The 26,139-nt window shown below is 41.8% G+C and overlaps 1 protein-coding gene and 1 pseudogene across 1 annotated transcript; both read right to left on the reverse strand.

The window, feature by feature from the left end:
* Positions 1-8,296: 8,296 nt before the first annotated feature.
* On the reverse strand, positions 8,297-14,089 carry LOC117828763 (vascular cell adhesion protein 1-like). The gene is made up of 8 exons (XM_034706075.1): positions 14,035-14,089; positions 13,855-13,927; positions 13,192-13,584; positions 10,397-10,705; positions 10,047-10,313; positions 9,772-9,859; positions 9,591-9,630; positions 8,297-8,986 (listed from the first exon to the last, which is right to left on the reverse strand). Exons 2-8 carry the CDS (start codon positions 13,922-13,924, stop codon positions 8,702-8,704), a joined length of 1,452 nt encoding a protein of 483 aa, XP_034561966.1. The 5' UTR covers positions 13,925-13,927; positions 14,035-14,089; the 3' UTR covers positions 8,297-8,701.
* A 750-nt stretch (positions 14,090-14,839) lies between these two features.
* Positions 14,840-23,277, reverse strand: LOC117829316 (annotated as a pseudogene).
* Between the last annotated feature and the right edge of the window lie 2,862 nt (positions 23,278-26,139).

Raw genomic sequence — 26,139 nt, forward strand, 5'->3', positions numbered from 1 at the left:
GGCTTCTCCTGAAGTCCACTGTCATCAGGAGAAGCCCACACAAAACACTTGAGTTAAATCAACATTTAAAGATCTAATTCATCCCTGATGCAGTAATGAATGGAGCATATAACAGACTCTAAGGTTTGTCTTCATACAGACTGTTAAAGTGTCCTTCTCATGTTGTAGATAAAGTCTGAACTGTTGTATCCATTGAACAGTGATTGGTGCCCCCTGGTGTCCAGTGTAATGAACTGAAGTTGTGTCTGAAGCTCAGTCATGGTGTCTCTGTGTGTCAGACTTTTTTAAAGGCAAGTGAACTCCAGACCAAAGAGCCGAGCCACATCAAGAGTTCTTCCCACACTGCTCTTTGTTGCTTCCTTTGACCTCTCTCCTCCTCTAACCTAACATGTCTGTCATCCCTTTATTCACCACTAACAGGCAGAGAGCTTTAACACTTTAAAATGAGCAGCCTTTTTATTTCACTTTCACTGATATACAGAGTATCCCATCTTTAGACGTGTTGTATTCTATTCTAAAATGGTATCATGATAAATTAAGAGCATTCTGAAAGACTTCCATGTTGCACCAAACTAACCCCACATTTTAAATATGGACACTGGTTCTTTAACCCTTTGCTATGATCTTACAGGTTTAGAGTGGATATCAGAAGTCTACACACCTCTGTTAAAATGCCAGGTTTTGTGATGTAAAAAAATGAGACCAAGATAAATCATGTCAGAACTGTTTCCACCTTTGATGTGACCTATAACGTGAACAATTCAACTGAAATGTTTAAAAAATCTTTTAGGGGGAAGAATAAAAACTAAAAAACTACAACTTGTTTCAGTTGAATTGTTGCACGTGCTATTTCTGGGCGTGTTGCAGGTGATCTACTGTGATTGCATGAGCAATTGATAACAAGTGCAAAAGTGGTGCGGACTGCCCTTAAATGAGGATTTTGCGTGTACTATCGGCTGTCACCATGGAGAGTTTGAGAGAGCAGAGTGGCCGTAAACAAAAAATGAAGTTTGAAGTCCTGGAGTTGGAGATCTTTGTGGAGGAGGAAAATAAACACATCCGTGAACTCCAACAGAGACATCTCAGCGTTGTCAGAAGAAACGCAATTTAGGAGGCCATCTGTGAAAAGGTGAATGCTGTGAGACAAAACGGAAGATCTGCAGATGAAATAAACACATCTACTCGACTCCAAAATGCAATCAGTGTTTTGATGGAGTTTAGAGAGCGATTTGATGAGGCTTAGTCTGCCACTCTTGCTCTAGCTACTACATTGGGAAGTCAATCGCAGTTTGAAACAACCAGGGCCAGAAAAGTTAGTCGTCACTTGGATGAAGACAGTCGCCTCACTGTCCCAGAGAGCAACTTTCAGGTGAACGTTTTTAATGCCTGTCTTGACATCATCATCCAGCAACTGTCCCAAAGATTCACCAGCTGATGTGGTGAAATGAAATGTGAATGAAACTGTGAACATGTTTGAGGCAATTCACCCCAACACACTGCTGCAAGCACGAGATGAGGAGTTACACCAAGCCGCCTGGCGGCTTACTGAGCACTACAGTCGGGACATCGCCCCCAGATGCTTTCTTTTAGAACCTCTTTCAGGGACCTGATACCAAAGCAAAAGTCTGTTGCAGATCTGGCAAAAATGCTCATTGTCAAACCTCCAGCAGTAACTTCTGCATTGAGTGAGGTTTGCACCGACCTCCCTTATTTTTGACTCTTCCCGTCACCGTTGCACCTTCTCCAAGTTAAAATAATTGAAAAACCCCTTGCCATGTTGTCCATTGAGAATGACAGAGACAAGAAAATGGACAAGTCCTCGGAGCTTAAGGCTCCTTCAAACAGTGGTGAGTAGGCCGAGTACTTCATATTGATGTTTTGTTTGTATGTGAACATGTGGGCCGCTGTGCCAATTTGACTAAACTTTATATCTGTTGATACAGTGACCTACTGTGCTCTCAGTATATGAAAAAGTTAAAGTGGGTGTCAGAATGATGCGGTCGCTATCCGTGGTGCTGAACTGCTTTGAATTTGTGTTGTTTTATTATTAGTCTAATGTTTTCGTCATTCTCTGGGTTTTGTTAGACACACACTAAGCTTCCTAACATATCATCTTCATATCATTCCAAGCGCAGGCGGTTGGGTTGAGCTTTTATTTTCTGTCATCACTCTTTGTTTCCTGCTTCTTCGGCGTGTGGAGGTCTTCATCACAATAAGGGAAGTCTTCACTTTTTAACTCTCTTATTGTTCCTTATACGTCCAGCTAAGGGCTCTATACATAGTGCAAACAATGGGCCCCAAGCTTTAGTTCTTTCTCTGATTATTGTTTACTCATATTGTTTTTACTGACACCAAACCTGATGACCTGATGGACTCTGAGGTGGAGAATACGACTACAGCAGCTAAAGATATTAACCTTCTCTTGGTGGTTCAGTCCTCTAGCTCACTAGCTAGTGTTAGTTATGACCTGTGATAATGTAGCTTCCTGTTTAATACTGACTCAGAGTGTATCTTCTGACAGTGAGTGAGTGGGCTGATCATTTATGACCAACATATCAAAGATAACAGGAGTGAAACATTGTGAGATAAATAAAATCATTATAACAATAATAATAATAATAGTCAGTATTTTAACCATGCAACATGACCTGCTTAAAGCAAAGGAAGCCACGAGGTGAATAATTAAAGCTGCAAGCAGCATTGAACGGGCCCTCACACCTTCATGCACGTTAGGGCGTGGCGCAGGGAGCAGTCCATGGTGCTGCTGATGTGTTTAACCCATAGACTGTATAAAATATGTACGTAGTATCCGTGATGTCACCCATCTGTTCCTGAGAGCTGTTTTGAAGCAAATCGACGGCAGCAGCCATATTGGTAATGTGGAACTCAACCAGGCAGAGTGTGACGTAGTGTGAGCCCCTTAGCCAATGGCTGTGTGTTTCTGACCGGGAGTCACGTCAGTCATGTCCTTATTTGGGCAAAACTCATAATCTTAATATCTTCTGAACCGTCACGTTAGAAAAAAATTCACCCCCCGTACAGTGTGTGCCATTAGAGAGATTAGCTTCATAGGGCCAAGCCGTTTTCTGAACCAGGCTGTAAACATGTTTATTAATGCTGCAAAGATCGTCTTTTTCCCATTCATATCTATGTAGTTTCCGGTGTTTCTGCAGCCAGCCTCAAGCAGATTCTCGATGTACTGCAGTTTATAGCACTTCTGCATTGGCTTCATCGTTTGAGACCGGAGTTTGTCGCTTGGTTTAACCATCATGATGACCAAGGACCTGTCCATGGTGCTGCTGCTGTTCTATAGCACCATGTGCAGACAGGGAGCTGTCCATGGTGCTTGATCCCCACAGACAGACTCTGTGACTATTTTCAGTTCATTTTGGTTGATATATAGAGTAATACAGTGTGCCTCAGGCTCTATACGCTGATGAATGCAGAGGTCTGAGACACAATCAGTTAAGCATTGGATATAATTTTAGTTTTGTGTTATTTACATATTAGGCTGATCTCTAATGAGCAGCAGGTTTGTAACATGATTATTTTTTTGCCCTGAGATGTTTATCTTAATAAATAATTTCAAACTCCTTAGAGATCCTAAAATGAGGCTACCTGTGTTTATAATATACTGATGTCATAATTAGACACATACTAAATAAATCTGCAAATAATTCATAATGAATTACTGAATAATTACACTTTATTATTGGTTAAAAATGTTCTATTAGATTCTGAACATGACACAAAAAATGTGTTCTTTTGTGCAGGTGGTTAACAGGTAACACACACACACACACACACACACACACACACACACACACACACACACACACACACACACACACAAAGAGAGAGAGAGAGAGAGAGAGAGAGAGAGAGAGGGAGAGAGAGAGAGAGAGAGAGAGAGAGAGAGAGAGAGAGAGAGAGAGAGAGAGAGAAGCTGCCAGATATTTGATCCAGCAGTGTTCAGTGAACACTTTCATTATAATGTGGCTTCAAGTGTAGCACGTGTCATTTTCCTTGAAGCCACTTTTCTCTTCTGTCTCTCCTTCGCTTCATGTCCTTATGTTCATGCATCTCTGGTGGTAGTGACTAAGATGTAGAAAACACGAGTGGCGGATGCATTGATGCACCTTGGGAGACATGGGATGCACCCAGTTTAATTCCTTTTCACCCTTTGAATCATGTCAAGCAAGGCTTCTAACCTATTACACCCTGGTGTGACAGCAATGACACAAAGATGTTTGCAGGAAGAGATTCAAATTTGACTGTTTATGTGATATGTCAAATTTGAGGCAGTTCTGACCTTGTTTGTTTCAGTTGCAATCATTTCCTGCTAGATGATAGGACACCATTTTTTGTTAAGCTGCCAAAGCAACACCTGTTGAGTTCTTCTACAGAATCTTTAAAAAAAATTCTGGTGCCCTCACTCTTTACAATTTTTTTAGTGAGTTGGATCCTGCCTGTTAGAGAAATCATTTCAAGTATAACACCAGCAAATGGCTCAAAAGAGTCCCTGCCTTTCAGATGTCAAACTTCAACAAGCTGCTGCAATCATGCCAATTGATTTTAAAGTAAAGGATTATATCTTCAACAAAATGTTCTTATTGCTACCCTGGGATCCTGTGTACCACATTTGGTGACTCTACAAGTATTTTGGGTGCTTTCAAGAACTGCCTCCTGTTTGATGGTGTTCAAGAATTTGCTCTTTAGACAGCCTTTGGCCTTAGGCTTCTGTGCTTGGCAGAGGTGTCAGGGAAAAGTCTTGGGATGAGCGAAAACATTTGGGGGGGGGAATTTGTCAAACCAGGTAGAAGTTCACAGTAGTTTTGTGGAAGCAGTAACTTCCTGATGCCAGTTGGTGGTGTTGTTGATTTAGAAAAATGTATAAAGATGGATGTATACAGACTAGACCTCACGAACACAAGGGTTTTTGTGCAGATATGTCAATGTATGGCGGAGCTAGAACATTTTGAAATTTTATGGCGAGACATGATCTCAAAATCAAATTTGCAGCATCAGACTGAAAAAAAACTACTTCCTGTCACGTGGCAAAACACCCAACTTTGAGAGCTTATCACTTCCTGTGGACCTTTCACCACATCATCAAGAGACTTTTTTCTATTGCTGTTTTGAAACCTCCTACTATACTAGCAGTAAGTACTGATTTGGCCAAAATTCAGTATGTAGTATGTGAACAAGAGCAAAATCTGCAGTATGACAAAACTACCTGGATGTGTACTGATTCAGGAACATTTCTCAGTATGCAGAAGACAAGTCTGCCTCACATACTGTTTCTCACAATGCACAGCGCTAATGTTGTGCTTCTTTTTTTCCGTATATGACGGGGGCACTCAGTTTTTAGGTGCTGTGAAAATTATTAAATTCCATATAAACCACTTCTTTAATTTTCCGAAACTAGAAATCCAGAGACGCCTGGCCCAGCATACTGCAAAACAGATCCAACAGAACAGTCATACTACAGACTCTTCAAACTCAGTACGTAGTATGCAGTATGAAGTACATACTGCATACTAAATCCGAATGTAGTATGTAGCAGGCGGTCTCGAAAACAGCCTCTGTCACGGGAAGCTGGATGCAAGTACAAAAACTCATCTTTCTCGGAGAGAGTGCCCCGAGGGGCTGGTCTTGCAACTGACGCTAGGGGGTGCCTCTCTGCAAATTTGCCCCGCCTACATTTGACACCAATAAAAGCATGTTTTAGTCCTCACACAGATAATATAATAATACATGAAATACATTTAGGTCCTTGCACTAACTGAGCTAAGGCCCTAAGAATGCACGATCCAAAAGGCAGAGGAGGTCTATCAGCAGGTACAGAGGAGGTCTATCAGCAGGTACAGACAAGGTCTATCAGGAGGTACAGAAGAGGTCTGTCAGCAGGTACAGAGGAGGTCTATCAGCAGGTACAGAAGAGGTCTATCAGCAGGTACAGAGGAGGTCTATCAGCAGGTACAGAGGAGGTCTATCAGCAGGTACAGAAGAGGTCTGTCAGCAGGTACAGAGGAGGTCTATCAGCAGGTACAGAGGAGGTCTATCAGCAGGTACAGAGGAGGTCTATCAGCAGGTACAGAAGAGGTCTATCAGCAGGTACAGAGGAGGTCTATCAGCAGGTACAGAAGAGGTCTATCAGCAGGTACAGAGGAGGTCTGTCAGCAGGTACAGAGGAGGTCTATCAGCAAGTACAGAGGAGGTCTTTTAGGAGGTACAGAAGAGGTCTGTCAGGAGGTACAGAGGACGTCTATCAGCAGGTACAGAGGAGGTCTATCAGCAGGTACAGAAGAGGTCTATCAGCAGGTACAGAGGAGGTCTATCAGCAGGTACAGAGGACGTCTATCAGCAGGTACAGAGGAGGTCTATCAGCAGGTACAGAAGAGGTCTATCAGCAGGTACAGAGGAGGTCTGTCAGCAGGTACAGAGGAGGTCTGTCAGCAGGTACAGAGGAGGTCTATCAGCAGGTACAGAGGAGGTCTTTTAGGAGGTACAGAAGAGGTCTGTCAGGAGGTACAGAGGATGTCTATCAGCAGGTACAGAGGAGGTCTATCAGCAGGTACAGAAGAGGTCTATCAGCAGGTACAGAGGAGGTCTATCAGCAGGTACAGAGGAGGTCTATCAGCAGGTACAGAGGAGGTCTATCAGCAGGTACAGAAGAGGTCTGTCAGCAGGTACAGAGGAGGTCTATCAGCAGGTACAGAGGAGGTCTATCAGCAGGTACAGAGGAGGTCTATCAGCAGGTACAGAAGAGGTCTATCAGCAGGTACAGAGGAGGTCTATCAGCAGGTACAGAAGAGGTCTATCAGCAGGTACAGAGGAGGTCTGTCAGCAGGTACAGAGGAGGTCTATCAGCAGGTACAGAGGAGGTCTTTTAGGAGGTACAGAAGAGGTCTGTCAGGAGGTACAGAGGACGTCTATCAGCAGGTACAGAGGAGGTCTATCAGCAGGTACAGAAGAGGTCTATCAGCAGGTACAGAGGAGGTCTATCAGCAGGTACAGAGGACGTCTATCAGCAGGTACAGAGGAGGTCTATCAGCAGGTACAGAAGAGGTCTATCAGCAGGTACAGAGGAGGTCTATCAGCAGGTACAGAGGAGGTCTATCAGCAGGTACAGAGGAGGTCTTTTAGGAGGTACAGAAGAGGTCTGTCAGGAGGTACAGAGGACGTCTATCAGCAGGTACAGAGGAGGTCTATCAGCCGGTACAGAAGAGGTCTATCAGCAGGTACAGAGGAGGTCTATCAGCAGGTACAGAGGACGTCTATCAGCAGGTACAGAGGAGGTCTATCAGCAGGTACAGAAGAGGTCTATCAGCAGGTACAGAGGAGGTCTGTCAGCAGGTACAGAGGAGGTCTATCAGCAGGTACAGAGGAGGTCTTTTAGGAGGTACAGAAGAGGTCTGTCAGGAGGTACAGAGGACGTCTATCAGCAGGTACAGAGGAGGTCTATCAGCAGGTACAGAAGAGGTCTGTCAGGAGGTACAGAAGAGGTCTGTCAGCAGGTACAGAGGAGGTCTATCAGCAGGTACAGAAGAGGTCTATCAGCAGGTACAGAGGAGGTCTATCAGCAGGTACAGAGGACGTCTATCAGCAGGTACAGAGGAGGTCTATCAGCAGGTACAGAAGAGGTCTATCAGCAGGTACAGAGGAGGGCAATTTTTTTGTTACTTTCAATACTGCTTGTTCACTCCCAGGAGGTAAAATTAAGTTATCTCTTGTAAGACGTTACATTTTCTGAACAACTTTACACTTGTTTAGAGATCGGCTCCTGTTAGTGCTCAAGTACAGAGAAGTGAATTGAGTAATGAAATATGTCAAGAATTGAGACACTTGACCCTGAACTGCCCTCTGTGGCTCTTCCAGCAGTGTGTGAGTGGGATTGGTTAATGCTGATGGGCTCTTTGCACAGCAGTCTCTGCCATCAGTGTTTTTATTTTATTTCTTTATTATTTATTTCCTTTTTTTTTTCTACAATTGTTTAAAAACTGTTATATGTGTTTTATGATGATTCTTTTATCTTATTCTATTTTATTCTCTTACAGCGTTTTATGTGTGTTTTATTTTACCTCACTGTGAAGCACTTTGCAAAACTTGATTGTTTTTTAAAATGTGCTGTATAAATAAAGTGGATTGGATTGGATCAGTGTGTGAATGTGTGAATGTGACGTGTAAAGTTAAAGTGGTTGGAGTGGTCAGAAGTGTAGAGATAGTAGTATATTAAAAAAAAAACAGTCCACAGTTAAATTGGGGCTTTACGAATAAAGATTTATTGACTGATTGATGATACTTGTTTTTTGTCTAACAATAGAAACATTTGTATTAAAACATTGAATGGGGTTTACACATAGCAGAAGCCAACTTAGTGTTACTGTGTTAATAATCAACTAGCTTTTCAAAAAGACCTCAAATAAAGACTCATCCGCAGACTAACATGAGCCAAATACAGACTTAAAGTTCCCTCAGTGAAAAGTAACTCTGTGAAGTGGACTTATACTCTGACATGTTCATCAACTCTTTAGATCAACACTTTTATTCAGAGTTCTTTATCATGAAAGTTATGTGTGATTATTTTCTCATCAATGAAGTTATAAAGAGTTACTCGTGTATCTAAGGTATAATTACAGTAAGTTCCTTATCCATTTCATATTTTTGTCCCTGGTAACTTCCTCAAACTTTGTGTCCCTCATGTATCGGGTGTCACCCCTCCGCTTGGTTCAGTTCTTTTCTTTACTTCTGCATAGAGACCCTCTGTGCTGTCAGCACTCTGTGTTTGGTTGTTTGTTGTCTCAGACACTTTGACCTGTGCGTACACTGTGTCCTGCTGCTGTCCTCTGTCCTGCACTGAGTCAGAGGATGGTTCATGTCTCAGTTTGGAGAAGTCTATCTCTCCATAATGGATGTGTTGTTCTTCTTCTTCCTCTGTTTTTACTGCAGGCTCTTCAGCAGACATCCGGGCACCTGTTTGAATCTGAATAACAATAAATCACAAAGAGGGGTGAGGGGAACCTTCTGCTGGATGAAATGAGAGCTATCTCAGAACAGGGACTGCTCTAATATAAGCATCACTGTAGAGCAGGGGTTCCCAAACTTTTCGGCCCTTGACCCCTAAAATATAGGTGCCAAAGACTCACAGCCCCCACTGTCCCTCAAAGTGATTTAATGTGGTTTCATTTAGCTGGTCTGCAGAAAATGACCCTACCTATATGAGCATGTGTCTGTGTTTCCTGTGCTGCTATGAACTAACCTGCTGCTACTGATGCTTTTGGTAATTAACTGTTCACTAACCCTAAACTTAGGAGTCATCTGGCAACAAAGAAAGACAGAAAACGGTTTTATCTCAAATTTAGCCACTATTTTCGTCTATATTTTTTTTTTACTATGATGTGTAAAATGTACTATTTTTAGATAACTTAAAAAAAAAAAACATGCTGGAGGACATCTCACAACCCCCCATTTATGTCTCGCGGCCCTCCAGGAGGTCCCGACCCACACTTTGGGAACCCCTGTTGTAGAGGACTGTGAACAAATGTCTACCACTCATAACTGACAGCTAAAGTTTTGTATTTTCCTACCTGAGTCTGTTGTGGACTTGGACCTTTAGATTTGAAACGCCTGTGAGACATGAGAGATTTTTAGGTTAGTCAGACTTTGAGGTTTGATGAAGTACCTGCTCAAAGACTATTTGTCATGTGTTTGAATTATCAACTTTAATATCATTGCCAGAGTATGAGTCATTATTTATTTGATACTTACCAAACTAAGACAAGCAGACAGGTGAACACAATGATCCCAAAGATACCTCCAACCACTGCTTTCCATATTAGAGAAATACTGGAGAGGCCTGATGGGAACAACAGACCAATATAAAGCATGAGGGTAAGAGTAAGATTTCATGTGGACATAAAACACTGCTGATGTAAAGACAGGAAAGTAATCTGCATGGTGCAGCAACAGACAGAGAGCTCTGTCATAGAGCAACAGAGAAGTGGATAAAGTCCAACTTTAGGAGAAGTGACTGTGGTGATCACCTTCATCTTTAAGAGTCAGATTTATCTTCTCTGAAGTTCCATTACCAAGATGACTTGTGGCCACGCAGTAATAAACTCCTCCTTCAGTCACATTAAGGCTGTAAGACTCTCCTTCAGATACGTTCACAGGTCTGTTGTTGCTGATCCTGAACCAGGTGAACCTGCTGACAGGAGGCTTGGCTCTGCTGGAGCAGGTCAGGTTAACCAGGGTACCTGCTGACACCAAATCTGATGGACTGATGGACACTGAGGTGTTTTTAGGAGCATCTGAGGAAAAAACAAAGATAAACTGACATCCCATAAATCATCATATTCTGCCAGGAGTCAATATCAAACTCTGATTGTCTCACATGAAACACTGAGAGTCTTTGTCTCCTCTGCTGTCCTCACATCTCTGCCTTCATTCACAGGATATGTGGCAGAACAGGTGATGTTGTATCCATCATGGTGCTCTGACAGAGTGATGCTCTCCTGGATTTGAGTTGTAAAGGTTCCATCTGTGTTTTCCTCCATGTTGTTGAGAGAGTCTCTTTGGAGACTCCAGGTGAGTTTAGGAGGAGAGTGTGGACAGGGAGTGAGAGCTGAGCAGGTTATAGTGACAGACTCCTCCTCCTTCAGGTCTCCTGCTGGGATCTCTATTCTGGGGCTCCGAGGAGAATCTGTGAGTTAAGATTTTTCATAGAAACAAACATTCTGAGAACAAACTAAGTATTTAAATGTAAATACATTCATCAACATTAAAACATGTGTTTTCTGCTTCTTCATGAATGATACTGGATGCTTTAAATCTTATTTTACATTAAACTTCTAAAAAACTAGAAAGATTATGGCGCTCCAATAAAACAACTGAAACCTGCTCACTTTGGAAGGATAGTCTTAATAAATATAGGAAGGCCCTGCAGCATGCTCGAGCTGCCTATTACTCCTCTCTAATAGAAGAGAATAAAAACAACCCTAGGTTCCTCTTCAGCACTGTAGCCAGGCTGACAGACAGTCATAGCTCCACTGAGCCATGTATTCCTTTAGCCCTCAGCAGCGATGACTTTATGAGCTTCTTTAATGATCAAATCTTAAAGATTAGAGATCAAATTAGTAACCTCTTACCTTTAATTAGTGTAGGACCCTTTACCAACAGCGGGATCATTGAAACAGCGTTAAAGCCAGATGTATACCTAGGCTGTTTTTCACCTATTGACCTTCCTGAACTGGTTTCAACAGTTTCTTCAGCTAAACCATCGACCTGTCTTTTAGACCCAATCCCAACTAAGCTGCTAAAAGAAGTCCTTCCACTGTTAGCACTTCTTTACTCAGTATGATTAATATGTCTTTACTGACAGGCTATGTACCTCAATCATTTAAAGTAGCTGTAATTAAACCTCTCCTTAAAAAGCCCACTCTTGATTCAGGCTCCTTATCTAACTATAGACCGATATCTAACCTCCCCTTTATCTCTAAAATCCTGGAGAAAGTGGTGTCAGTTCAGCTCTGGGACTTTCTTAAGAGCAACAGTTTGTTTGAGGACTTTCAGTCGGGGTTTAGAGCCCACCATAGCACAGAGACTGCACTGTTAAAAGTAACCAATGATCTACTAAAGGCCTCAGACAGTGGTCTTCTCTCCGTACTTGTTTTATTAGATCTTAGCGCTGCATTCGATACGATTGACCATCAAATCCTGTTACAGAGATTAGAGCGACTCATTGGCATTACAGGAACTGCTTTAGCTTGGTTTAAATCGTACCTGACAGATCGATCTCAGTTCACATTAATGAAAAGTCCTCAGTGAGCCAGGGTTAGTCAGGGAGTTCCACAAGGATCAGTGCTAGGACTAATTCTTTTCACCTTATATATGCTTCCTCTAGGTAACATCATGATCATCTTAAAACTCATTTTTATTCCCTGGCTTTCGACTTGTTGTTTTAGTGCCTTTTTATTTTTTTATTTTTTTATTGTTTAACTTTTATCTTCTTGTTCTTATTGATTTTATGATTTTATTGTTTGTTTTGATCCATTATGTTTCTGTACAGCACTTTGTGTCCAGCTGCTGTTGTTCTTAAAATGCTTTATAAATAAAGTTGAGTTGAGTTGAGTTGAGGAAGCACCTTATATATGCTTCCTCTAGGTAGCATCATGAGGAAGCACTGAATTCATTTTCATTGTTATGCTGATGACACTCAGCTCTATTTATCAGTGAAGCCAGAAGAAACCAATCAGTTATCTAAATCAGAAGCTTGTCTTAAAGATATAAAGACCTGGATGACCAGAAATGTCTTACTGCTAAACTCAGAAAAAAACAAGTTGTTGTTATTGGCCCCAAACACCTCAGAGAGACTTATTCTAATAATATATGTCCTTTAACTCCCACATTCAGCAAATTCAAGGTCAGCCTTTTTTCACTTGTGCAATATTTCTAAAATTAGACACTTCCTATCTCAGAGCGACGCAGAAAAAGTAGTCCATGCATTTGTTACCTCCAGGTTAGATTACTGTAACTCCCTCTTATCAGGCTTCCCCAATAAGTCTCTAAAGACTCTTCAGCTAGTTCAAAACGCCGCAGCTTGAGTACTGACTAGAACAAGGAAGAGAGAGCACATCTCTCCAGTGTTAGCTTCTCTACACTGACTCCCCATAAAATCTAGACTATGATTTAAAATCCTTCTTCTGACCTACAAAGCCCTTAATGATCAGACACCTTCATATCTTAAAGAACTTATAGTGCCCTATTACCCCTCTAGAACACTACGCTCCAAACATGCAGGCCTGCTGGTCCTACCTTAAGTCTCTAAAAGTAGTATGGAATGTACAGCCTTCAGTTATCAGGCCCCTCTCCTTTGGAATCATCTACCAGTCAGGGTCCAGGAGGCAGACACCCTCTCTACTTTTAAGAATAGGCTTCAAACTTTCCTTTTTGATAAAGCTTATAGTTAGAGCTGGATCAGGCTTGGACCAGCTCTTAGTTATGCTGCTATAGGCTTAGACTGCCGGGATCCTATCTTTCCCTCTCTCTCCTCTCTCTGCCTGTCACTTACTTTAACCCTTCCTGTCCCATTAAAGTTAAACAGTGTCTTGCTCACACAAAGCATAAATTGATCTCACTTCTGTCACAATAAAGTCACAGTCTGAGGGAAAGACAACAAAATGATCTTACCTCTCACTGTTATGTTCAGAGGGTCACAGGCAGCATTTGCCCTGAATGGCCAGTTCATGATCCTGAAGTAGTAAATGCCTTTAAATGTTGCATTGACGTTGGAGAACAGAGTGGTGCAGTTTTTCTCCTTCAGGTCTCCAGTTATGTTGATTGGATATTTGAGAACTGTCCATCTACTGTTAAAAACCACATTTCTTGGATTGTATGTGATTTGGTTTTCTTTTTTCCACAGTCCAAATGTTTCTCTTGTGCTGACAAACTGATTTTCAATCCCTTCTCTATATCTAGCGCTGAAGTTACACGGGATCAGCAAACAAGATCCATTCAGAGCTTCCATCCTCTGAGGTGAAGTGATGAAGAGACCTGACCATTCACGACACTGAGTCCGAGCCCCTGTAAACCAGAGTCATGGTTAATATCATGTTGTGTAAAATAAAAGCATAGAGTTTGTATTTCTGATAAACTAAGAGGTAGTATGTTAAATGCTGCTCTTTCTCCCAGTCCTGTTAACAACATCAGTATAAATCATTTCATTTTGCAGTCAGGACATGAACATGTGGAAGAAGAAACTTCTCTGCACCCCTCTTTCTGCTTTGTTTCCATGAAGTTCAAACTGTAAATAATAAACAGCTTTAAATGAAAGTTAGTGAATAAACAGCTCACCTGGCACAAAGAGGACAATCAGAAACATGTTGGCTGACATGCTCACTGACAGGAATGATGTAACACTCATCACCTGAATTCAAAAAGTCATCATTAATCTTCATTTTTAAATTAACTTTATCAAAGCATCTGCTAAACAAAATTGTATTCATCATAAACAACCAAATATGAAGATCAAACCTCAGCAGCAGAACCAGTCCACCTCCCCAAACAAGTCAGCTGAAGCTGGATCAGAGAGAAGTCTTTCTCCAATGAGGCAGTTTGTTAATTTCACTGACTGGCACTTCTTCTGATAAACCACAGAGTTACATCAAGTCTCCATCCTTCGTGCTGGCCCCCCGAGAAAGAGGAAGTCAACTTTGTTACATCTTCCCTTTTATTCTTTTTTTTTCTCCGTTATGGGGAAGTGGCTTTGTTAGGTAAATATTTAGGTGCGGTTGGGAGGGAATGTATGACTGATCTTTAGATAATACACCCTATAACAGATGAGTGACTCAGCTCCAAGCTTTAGTTGTATTTTGAAGTTAACAGATTACTGCTCACGTTTACTGTTTTTAATAACATTGAACTTGATGGACTGATGGATACTGATGGCCACTGAGGTGTGAATAATTAAAAAAAAATACTGTCATCAAAAGAAGTCATATTTTGTCAAGAGGGGGAGAGTTATAGTTGGTGTGGAAGATGGAGCAGTAGACATAGTTAGCTATAGTTTACCTCTATGCACTACTCCGGCTCTAGAACAAACTCTTGGAGAGGGGCTGGACTCTCTCCTATTCTGGAGTTGCCCAAGAGGAAAGGTGCAAGGTGGGTGTAGGGAGGCTCACAAGCCCCTGGATGAGTGCCTGAGTGTTGGGGTTCTCCCCGGGGCATGAGTGAGTTGCCTCTTTGCGATTTCAGGTCGCAGGGAGGAAGGCTCTGACTGTTGTTTGTGGCTATGCACCAAATAGTAATTCAGAGTACCCGGCCTTCTTTGAGTCTCTGGCTAGGGTTCTGGAAGGGATCCCAGCTGGACCACACCATGGTTCTTCTGGGGGACTTCAATGCCCACAAAGTCAACGGTGAAGACACCTTGAGAGGGGTGATTTGGAGGAACGGCCTGCCGGATCTGAACCTGAGTGGTACTTTGTTTTTGGACTTCTGTGCTGGCCATGGATTGGCCATAAGAAACACCATGTTCAAGCATAGGGTGGTTCATAAGGTACCTGATACCAGATCACCTGTGTCATCTACAGCCATATGTCTTGAACACTCGGGTAAAGAGAGGAGCAGAGCTGTCGACTGATCACTGCCTGGTGGTGAGTTGAATCAGATGCCGGGGAGGCTGCCTGACAGACCTGGTAAACCCAAACGTTTCGTCCATGTAAACTGGGAACGTCTGATTGAGGCCCCTGTAAGTGAGGTCTTCAAATCCCACCTCTGGAGGGATTTCTCATCGGCATCCTTGGGGAGGTTGGGGACATGGAATCCAAATGGGCCATGTTCAAAGCATCCATTGCAGAAGTTGCTGCTAGAGGTTGTGGCTTGAAGGCCATAGGTGCTTGTCGAGGTAGTAACCCAAGAACCCGGTGGTGGACACCAGCAGTGAAGGAAGCCGTCAGGCTGAAGAAGGAGGCCTTGAGGGCTTGACTAGCCCAGGGTTCTCTAGCAGCAGCGGAGGAGGGCTGCAGAGTTGGTGATCGTGGAAGCAAAAACCAGGGTGTGGGAGGAGCAGGGCTCAGCTCAGGCTGTTTCCAGCAGGGGTGGAGAACTGCTGAACTAGACTGGGGACGTTGTCAGGGGGTGGAAGGAACACTTTGAGGAACTCCTAAATCCAGGGGGTCGCCCTGGGTGCTCCGGCGGTACCTGCTTGCTTCTGGTCTGGGTCCTTGGCTTGTCCCCTGGCCTGGGTCTCCCGCGGCGGGTTGGGTCCTTCGGTCTGACTGCTCTCGCGGCCCGGGTGCCGGGCCGTACTGCTCGGCTGATCTGACCCAAGTGGTTTCATCTGCACCAGTGGTGGTCTCGTTACACAAATAGAAAACAGCACGGCGGCAACCCTCTGCGACCCAAGCTTCAGTAATGATTGTGGACACTAAGGGTTGCTTAATCATTAGTATCACCCCACTGATTTTTTTTTTTGGCATCATGGTGAGATGGTCCCTCTCCATCTAAGTGTGTTAGGTCTCTCTCTCCTTCTCTCTCCCTGTCCCTTTGTATATCCTTATGTAATGTTTCTTTCACTTTCTCTTATTTATTTTTTTTGGCCCACCTAGGTGTGCACGCCCTCTTTTACAGAACATGATATTAGCTGCCAATAAAAGATAGGCCAGAGTTCTAAGAGGGATGGTGAGGGTTGCATGCACACAGTCACAAGCACAGAAGAAAAAGGTTCTCTTTCTTTTCTTTTGCTGCAAGAATAAATTGCATTAATATTTGACAGTTTGTGACAAACATGACACAAACCAGAAATATATATGCAGACAAGAGAAAAAAAATAAATAAAAAAAAAAAAAAAAAAAAATGAAATAACATTAAAATAAACTGTGTTCAAATGTGATTTTTGGTACAAGGTACAAACTTCAACCTGCTCTGGAACTCCATTTAACACACCAGAGGGCTGATAGTAAAGAGAACATTTAGCTAGTTAGCTCAGTTCTATCAATCAATCAATCTTTATTTGTATAGCGCCAAATCACAACAAACGTTATCTCAAGACGCTTTTACAAACATAGGAGGTCTAGACCACACTATGTCAAATTATGAACAGAGACCCAACACCAAGACAGGATAAGACTCAGTCTGACCCCACCTTAATCCATCATGAGCATTGCACATCGCAGTATTTAGTTAGTTACAGTGGTGAGGAAAAACTTCCTTTTAACAGGCAGAAACCTCGAGCAGAACCAGACTCATGTTAGACAGCCATCATGCCTCAACTGAGTTGGGTCTGGAAAGACAGATAGAGGGGAGTAAGAGAGAGAGGTGATAGTGATGAGACGAGTCGTAGAAGCTGTTGCCGCTGGAGTCCAGCACGTCCGTATCAGCTGGAGTCCAGATCGTCCACAGCAGGAGGACGTCTACGGCAGCTCAGAGGAATCTACGAGACAATGGAGCTCTAGATAAGCATATGTTGTTACCATGGACTGTATTGATGTAACTTTTTCTGCCTAACACCACTGCAGCCTTTAAATTGCCCCTGGTGACAATAACGTTTTCAGATTTGAATTGAATTGAATTGCGTGGTTGTTACTAATAAATCTCATCTGTTTTTCTCTCCAGTAGTTGTTGTGCTCCCTTGTCTCGTAGATTCCTGTGGAACGTTGCTGCAGACAGCAAGTTACTTTGGACCTATACCTGACCCAAACCCTTAAGAGTTAATATCAGTCTTATCATTCATACCACTGTTATAATGCTAATGTTGATATTAGAACTGCATGGTTCCACCTGCTTTAATTGATATAGTTATCCCTACCTTAGAAGCAGCTGTGAGGTTTGTGTGGGTTACATCTTTTCTGATTTTGTCCTGCACGTGTGCAGGTCAAGCGGCAACCTCCAGTCTAAAAATATGAGTCCAATGTGGAAGTGCTAAAAACTGCCGTTCATTGAGGATCTGCTTGAGGCGGGCTCCGGAAGTACCAGAAACCACATACACACCAATTCAAAGAAGCCGATCTTTACAGCAGAAATAAACATGTTTACAGCCTGGTTCAAAAGACGAGTGTAGTCTGGATAACTCATGTCTCGATTGGCACACACTGTACGGGGGGTGATTTTTTTCTAACGCGGCAATTTCGAAGATATTTAGATCACGTGTCTTCCAATGAGAGGCTCAGCTGACTTGATTGACAGGCGGGAACACTGTAGCTGTTGGCGAGGAGGCTCAAAGCCCGCCTCTTTACCTCACACTCGCTCAACAGCAACAATATGGCTGCCGCCGACGATTGGCCTCAAAACAGCGCTTTAGAAACAGATGGGTGATGTCATAGATACTACGTCCATATTTTATACAGTCTATGGTGTAGGTAGAGTTCTCATCCTGTTCTATTATAACAGTGAACTCACTGTGAGTATTTGCAATGTTAAATGTGAAATAAAGAGGCTGGGTCTTCAGTGTGCTATGAGAAGTCTTGTCTGACATCTAACCTCACACTAGATAGAGACATAAAAACACAATATGGAAATTATTTTTGTTTTTTGATCATCTTTAGATCAAAGAATACTACAAACATCAAACAAAACACAACATTTGTGGAAAAATCACAAACTATACTATATATTAATGAATGGGTTTTAAGACATTATTAATGGAGAGTTGAGGAGTGGATTTTTATACTAGCTCACCCAGTCTGTGCTTAAGAGAAGTTATGAAAGTATTATTTATTTACCACCAATTCTTTGCTCAGTTGCTTCCTATCGAATTATCATAAGCTACCCTTTAGAGATCGAAAAGGAGTTTCTATAAGTTCTTAGTAAGCTCCTCATCCATTTCTTATTTTTGTAACTTCCAAAGACTTTGTATCAGGTGTCACCCCTCCGCTTGGTTCAGTTCTTTTCTTTACTTCTGCATAGAGACCCTCTGTGCTGTCAGCACTCTGTGTTTGGTTGTTTGTTGTCTCAGACACTTTGACCTGTGCGTACACTGTGTCCTGCTGCTGTCCTCTGTCCTGCACTGAGTCAGAGGATGGTTCATGTCTCAGTTTGGAGAAGTCTATCTCTCCATAATGGATGTGTTGTTGTTCTTCTTCTTCCTCTGTTTTTACTGCAGGCTCTTCAGCAGACATCTGTTCACCTGTTTGAATCTGAATAACAATAAATCACAAAGAGGGGTGAGGGGAACCTCCTGCTGGATGAAATGAGAGCTATCTCAGAACAGGGACTGTATCCCTGTAGAGGACTGTGAACAAATGTCTACCACTCATAACTAACAGCTAAAGTTTTGTATTTTCCTACCTGAGTCTGTTGTGGACTTGGACCTTTAGATTTGAAACGCCTGTGAGACATGAGAGATTTTTAGGTTAGTCAGACTTTGAGGTTCGATTAAGTAACTGCTCAAAGACTATTTGTCATGTGTTTGAATTATCAACTTTAATATCAGTGCCAGAGTATGAGTCATTATTTCTTTGATACTTACCAAACTAAGAGAAGCAGACAGATGAACACAATGATCCCAAAGATACCTCCAACCACTGCTTCCCATTGTAGAGAACTATCAGGAAGAACTAATGGAAAAAAACTGACATAACGTTACACTGCTAATGTGAATAGACAATAAACAGGCAGACAATAAAACCAGGCACAGAGACACAGAGAGGTGGACAAAGAGTGGAAAAGAAAAACTGCATCAAGCTTTGTGGAAGTGACTCTGGTGATCACCTTCAACTCTGATGATGGTCAATGGCATACTTGAAGATGTCTGATTACCAAGATAATTAGTGGCCACGCAGTGATAGACTCCTCCTTCAGTCACATTAAGGCTGTAAAACTCTCCTTCAGATACGTTCACAGGTCTGTTGTTGCTGATCCTGAACCAGGTGAACCTGCTGACAGGAGGCTTGGCTCTGCTGGAGCAGGTCAGGTTAACCAGGGTACCTGCTGATACCAAACCTGATGGACTGATGGACACTGAGGTGTTTTTAGGAACATCTGAGGAACAAAGAAAGATAAACTGACATCCCATAAATCATCATATTCTGCCAGGAGTCAATATCAAACTCTGGTTGTCTCACATGAAACACTGAGAGTCTTTGTCTCCTCTGCTGTCCTCACATCTCTGCCTTCATTCACAGGATATGTGGCAGAACAGGTGATGTTGTATCCATCATGGTGCTCTGACAGAGTGATGCTCCTCTGGATTTGAGTTGTAAAGGTTCCATCTGTGTTTTCCTCCATGTTGTTGAGAGAGTCTCTTTGGAGACTCCATGTGAGTTTAGGAGGAGAGTGTTGACAGGGAGTGAGAGCTGAGCAGGTTATAGTGACAGACTCCTTCTCCTTCAGGTCTCCTGGGATCTCTATTCTGGGGCTCCGAGGAGAACCTGTGGATTCAAATCAAACACAGATATTTTACTGTGTGCCATTCAATCTCCAAATGTAAAAATAATCAAAGTGTTCACTCTGTGGAAGTCTTGTAACAGAAAGAAAGTAAAAAAAACCTTCATTTTAAAATTAGATCTCTCTTACCATGAATTTTTATTATAACAGGATCACAGTTAGCTGTTGCCCTGAAACTTGGGTGTTCAATTCTGAAGTAATATCTGTCCGGGTATTCTGTGTTAATGTTGTCAAACAGTGGTGCAGTTTTTCTCCCTCAGGTCTCCGGTTATATTCATGGGATAGGTGTTATGTGGTCTATTACTGTCAAAAATCACATTATGTGGGTTCTGTTGAAAATCTGGGTCATTTTTAATCCATATTCCAGATGTCTCTCTTGTGCTATCAAACTCATGTCCATCTTTAGCGCTGAAGTTACACGGGATCAGCAAACAAGTTCCATTCAGAGCTTCCATCCTCTGAGGTGTGGAGATGAAGAGATGTGCTCCACAACGACTTGTAGCCACAGCACCTGTAAATCATAATTGAATCATATAATGTGGAGTATACTCTGCATTAACAGAGTGGATATGACACACAGCAGACACACCCTTACCCCTTCATCAGAGTAACCAAGCCAAGAAATAAGTCTTTGAATGGAAACTGATAATAAAGGTCAGAAAATCTCAAGCTCATTTAAAAGATAGAATTTGATGCAGGAAACCGCGATGTTCCCTGAAGCCACAGTCTGTGGACTTCCTGGCTTCATTGGAAGTGAACCCATCTTCCCTGGGTAAGTGATCTATGATCTCTGGTGTATGATATGTAGAGACAAGTTTTCAGTCCAGTGAGTTCCCCGTTTCTGCAAAATACTTTATAGTGATGACACGAAAATCAGCTTCGGAGTCAGTTCTAGAAAGATGTCTCTCACATCTTAGAGCCTCCTGATGTTTATATAAAGGACCATCTTCATCCTACCTGAGATTTACCTTCGCACTCAGCTAACTCTCAATTCTGATATGAGTATTTGAAGATTGCAGGCTGGAACTAAGAAATGCACAAAGTTTTTACATTTCATTACTAAATTTAAATGTAGGCCTAATTATTTACCTATCCTCATCTTGGTAGAAAAGACAGCTGTGTATGGTTTCCTAAACAGAGAGCTCCTTTAATCAAAAACAGGTTGCCTTGTGTGAGGAGGTGAATGAAGGGATCTCTGTCAAGGTCTGTGCATCGCTTGTGCTCACAATGAGGTTCATAAATCCACCTTAAAAGTACCCAGAGTTGGAATCTAAAGAATACATCACCAACCTTTAATGGATTTAGTTCTACATCCCTTATATAATCGTATTTATTATATCACTTACATGAGACACAATCATGCCCTGAGCTGTACCCTTAAAATGTTTCTGCTCAATGTTAATAAACTGATGCAGATTAAACAATAACATTGAGAACAATCAGACAACACACTGCATTATAAGTTCTTCATTTTAATCACCTTTCTTTCAGTTATAAATGTTTTATTTCTTGTTTATGTCTTCACATGTTTTCAGTGTTTATTTTAGTGAATTCTCTGAATTGTGACCCGAGTTGTTCCAGAAGCTCTAACTTAATGTTTTGTACTCTTTTTGGCTTCACAGATTTGTCTTGTTCAATCAATCAAGCTTTATTTATATAGCACCTTTCATACAAATCAAATGATTCAAAGAGCTTTACAGCGACTGAAAACAAGAAAGAAGCAGAAGTAAAATAATTTCAAGACATATTAAAAAACAGAAATGGGTTTTAAAAACAGACTAATGCACACCAACAACAATAAAATATGTTTAATAAAATTAGTTAAAGCATCAAATTAATATTAAGAATATGAATAGAGAAGAGTAGGCAGCTACAAACACCTCAGCCATGCTGGAGGCTCTGTGGTGGCAAAGAGGCCAACCTCACACGTTTTCTGGAACTGCTCTGAGATAAAAACCCTTCTGGGATGTTGTAAATAGGACTCTAAATGTCATAACAGGTTATGGGATTCCAAACATTTGTGCCGTCATGTACTTGGGAAACACTGAAGAGACTGTTCAAGGAAAAGACAGGTATCTGATTAGAATTTTACTCATTGCCAGTAAAAAAGCTATCACCAGAAACTGGTACAAAGTGGAACCCCGAAGAAAGAGCACTGGTTTGAAATCATTCAGGATATCTATATAATGGCAAAGCTGACATACCAACTAAAGCTTAGAGGACATGCCCACAACAAGAACTGGAGAAAATGGACCACATACACAGAAAGTGAGAACAGCAAGTAACTGAACTGTCTCAAACTGACTAAGAGGGAGGACTCACACACTATAAATGCCCCTGAAAATGTTTATGTATGTTCATGTACTGTTCTATAACTGTTTTCTAAAAATGAAAAAAGAAATAAAAAATAATAAGAATATGAATAGTAAATAAATACATTTTAAAAAAGGGTGAGGAGAAGAATTGAAAATAAAATAAAGGCTAAACATATCAATAAAACTGAGTAGATAAATAATAAAACAAAAAACTAAATAGTTAAAATAAATAAAATAATGAATATAAAACATTAAAATCAATATAAAACATTAAAATCCATATAAAACATTAAAGTCATGAAATTGTTAAACCCTACTTCAAAGCCAGACTGAATAGATAAGTTTTTAGTTTACGTTTAAGCTTTATTGATGAATTGTTGTTAAAGTTTTACTCAGTTCAAAACAAAAAGCCTTATGTTTGGTATGTTTCCCTTTCTTTCACAACACTGTCTTTATAAAACGTCATGTTTGTTCAGTTCGGGAGATGGACTGTTAGAAAAAGTAGCGCTTATCTTCCCTGGACTTCCTCCTTTGTTTACAAATGTCAAACTGTAATTGATTAACGACTGAAAGGAGCACAGCTCACCTGACAGAGAGAAGGCACTCAGTAAAATGTAGGCTGGCAACATTTCCACAGACAGGACCACAGAGACCCTCATCATCTGCATATGAAAAAAGAAAAGTGTTTTAATCCAGACATCTTTACAACATTATTCTTAAACTGAGTCGTCACGTTAAACTTTTTGTCTGTAATTAATTAAGTTAGACTTTATAAAAGCAAACTTACTACAAAACATTATTTTCAGACACAATCCTACAAGTCAAAATATACAGTTTAAGATATAAGAATAAGAATACAACAATGTACTAGCATAGTTAAAAATATAATAACAATAAAGATAGTAATGATAAAGGTAAAATAGAAAAAAATTAAATAAAATATGGCAACTATTTACACACTTTAGTCAAAAGAAGCTGAGTGAAACAATTCTGCTGGATTAAACCAAATATATCATAAGAATTCAGTTTCTTACCAAAATCCAATAGAACAGCAAAACCCTCAGTCCCGGGAGGATCCCGACTGTTTAAAAAGGAAGTTCCAAGAGATCTGCAACCCACAGATTAACGTGATAATGGAGAGGCACTTCAACACCAGATATCAGAGACAAGGTGAAACTATTGAAGCATATGTGAGCACATTAAGAAACCAGGCAAAGAACTGTAACTTTGGTGCACTACAGGACGAGCTCATTAGAGACAGATTAGTGTGTGGAATCAGCAGCGATGGCGTCAGACGTGCCTTGCTCGTGGCGCAGTAACTCTAAAATGCTGCTTGAATGAACAGTCATACGACTTGGAATTCCATGTGGTAAATGAAGATGTCACATCACTTCTAGGTCTCAAGGACAGTCTAAGGATGAAACTTGTCTCATTCAGTGAGGAAGTACACCAAAAAGACATCATTAAAAATAAAACTCTGTCACAAACTGTGTTTGAGGAGTATGCAGATTTGTTTAAGGATGAAGTAGGTGACTTACCTGTGACCTACTCAATGAAAGTGGATCCAGACATGCCACCAGTTGTCAACCCGCCACGACGCCTCCCTGTAGCGATGCAGCAAAGAGTAAAACAGGAACTCCAGAGAATGCAAGCTGATGATGTTCGCATCTGCATAGACCCAAGACCCCTAAATACTGCCCTAATGCGCCCTCATCACCCCATGCACACAGTAGAGGAGGTAGCAGCACAAATGCCAGGTGCCACTGTTTTCTCTGTCCTGGATGCAAAAAGCTCTCTCTGGCAGATCAAACTTGACAAAGCCTCATCTCTCTACACCACGTTCAAATCTCCCTTTGGCAGATTCAAGATCCTGAGGATGCCCTTTGGTATCAACACTGCTTCTGAAGTTTTCCAGAGAGCAATGGAGAAGATATTCGCAGGTTATCCATGTGCCATCATCGTGGATGACATCATTGTCGGTGGCAAGACTGTTGAAGAGCATGACAGAAACCTGAAAAAAATACTGGAATGAGCCAGACAGGTAAAGCTAAGGCTAAACCCCAAAAAATGTAAGTTCAGACTTGATGAAGTGAGTTATGTAGGACACGTGTTCACTGACAAAGGACTTAAAGCAGACTCCACAAAGATCTCAGCCATCACTGAAATGCCACCTCCAGAGGACAAAACAGCTCTCCAACGTTTCCTGGGGATGATAAACTACTTAGGGAAGTTTATCCTAAACCTGAGTGAGCTGTCAGCACCACTACGTCAGCTGCTGCATAAAGATGTAGTTTGGAGCTGGACGCAGCACCAACAAGACGCTTTTGACAATCTCAAAGCATGTGTCACCAAACCACCAGTGCTACACTACTATGATGTTAAAGGACCAGTGACTCTCATTTGCGACGCATCCCAGCATGGTCTAGGAGCTGGCTGTCTCCAGGATGGCAAACCTGTGGCATATGCATCTCGCACACTAACCCAAGCAGACACCAGGTATGCACAGATAGAAAAGGAGCTACTGGCAGTGGTTTTTGCTTGTTACAAGTTCTACGATTACATCTATGGCAAACCAGTAGTGATTGAAACAGATCACCAGCCTTTGGTGACAATCCACAAGAAACCGTTTCATTCTGTCCCTGCACGTTTACAGCGCATGATGCTACGACTTCAGAAATTCAACCTGACTCTGGTCTACAAGAACGGGAAACAGCTGTACCTTGCCGACACTCTGTCACGCGCCCCGAGGAATAACGTCTCTCCCCAAAAAGAGGAACTGCATGAGTTTGGAGTGATGGCAGTCCAACTCATTTCTCCTCAGCGTCTCGACAAACTCCGTGAGCAGACAGCGGCAGATCCAACCCTGCAAACACTCACCCACTTCATTAAAAATGTATGGCCAAGACGTGTGTGCAGCGTGTCTGCCGAGGCAAGACCATTTTTCAGTTTCTGTGATGAACTTACTGTGGACAAGGACATCATCATCAGAGGTACTAGAGCAGTTATTCCCATGTCACTACACTCAGAATATCTGAAAGTGTTGCACAAAGGTCACCCGGGTGGGGAAGCCACAAAGAGGAGGGCAAGGGAAACTGTGTTCTGGCCCTCATTAAACAAGGACATTGAGGTTAGTGTTCAGACATGCAGCATCTGTAACGGTCTGAAGCCTCACCAACAAAAAGAACCACTGAAAACACACACAGTCCTTGACCTGCCATGGTCTATCGTCGCTACCAACATATTTGAGTGGAACAACCATCATTACCTTGTGCTAGTAGACTCATACTCAGGCTGGTTTGAGATAGAGCAGCTCAGCAGTCTATCATCCCTGTGTGTGATCAATAAGCTCAAAAGACACTTCTCAGTTCACGGCATTCCACAGAAGCTGTACTCTGACAATGGTACTCAATACCAGTGTTGGGAATAGCATCTTAGTAACGCCGTTATTTTTTTCCAGTAACGGGTGATCTAATTAATTACTATTTCAAACGTTACAACGCCGCTACCGTTACCGACAGAGAAATGTGGCGCGTTATTATGCACTGAAATCTAACAGCTCTCATCCGACCTGGCTCGCTCAGCCAGGCACAGGACAGGAGCTGCAAATAAAATGTTTGTTGGCTGTCTTTCTTTGGTGAGGGGGAGGGCTGACAGACACATAAGTAATGATGATTGGCTAAAGGTAGAGTACAATTTCACGTTAAGCCAATCAGTGCCAGAGTTCAGGTAGGTGGGTGTTGTTGTTTAAACCTCAACGCGCCGCCGCAAACAGCCGCACAAGAGAACTAGATGCAATATTATTGCATCTAGACCTACAGTTTATATCAATTGTCTGAAGCTGTGAGACAGTTTGATTTATTGAATTTACAGTTTTTAACTGAGAATGTTTTGTTGAAAATACTTGGAAGTACAGTTTATATCAATTCTCTGGAAGCTGTGTGAT

This window comes from Notolabrus celidotus, chromosome 17 (assembly GCF_009762535.1).
Source record: "Notolabrus celidotus isolate fNotCel1 chromosome 17, fNotCel1.pri, whole genome shotgun sequence".
NCBI classification, from domain to species: Eukaryota; Metazoa; Chordata; class Actinopteri; order Labriformes; family Labridae; genus Notolabrus; species Notolabrus celidotus.

Bases quoted from the DNA above. Each gene is read 5' to 3' on its own strand.
- LOC117828763 (XM_034706075.1), bottom strand. From the start codon at position 13,924: ATGAGTGTTACATCATTCCTGTCAGTGAGCATGTCAGCCAACATGTTT. The intron at 10,706-13,191 runs GTAAGATCATTT...CTTAACTCACAG, and splicing joins TCTGAACATAACAGTGAGAG to ATTCTCCTCGGAGCCCCAGA. The intron at 8,987-9,590 runs GTAGGAAAATAC...ATTGTTATTCAG, and splicing joins CAAGTCCACAACAGACTCAG to ATTCAAACAGGTGCCCGGAT.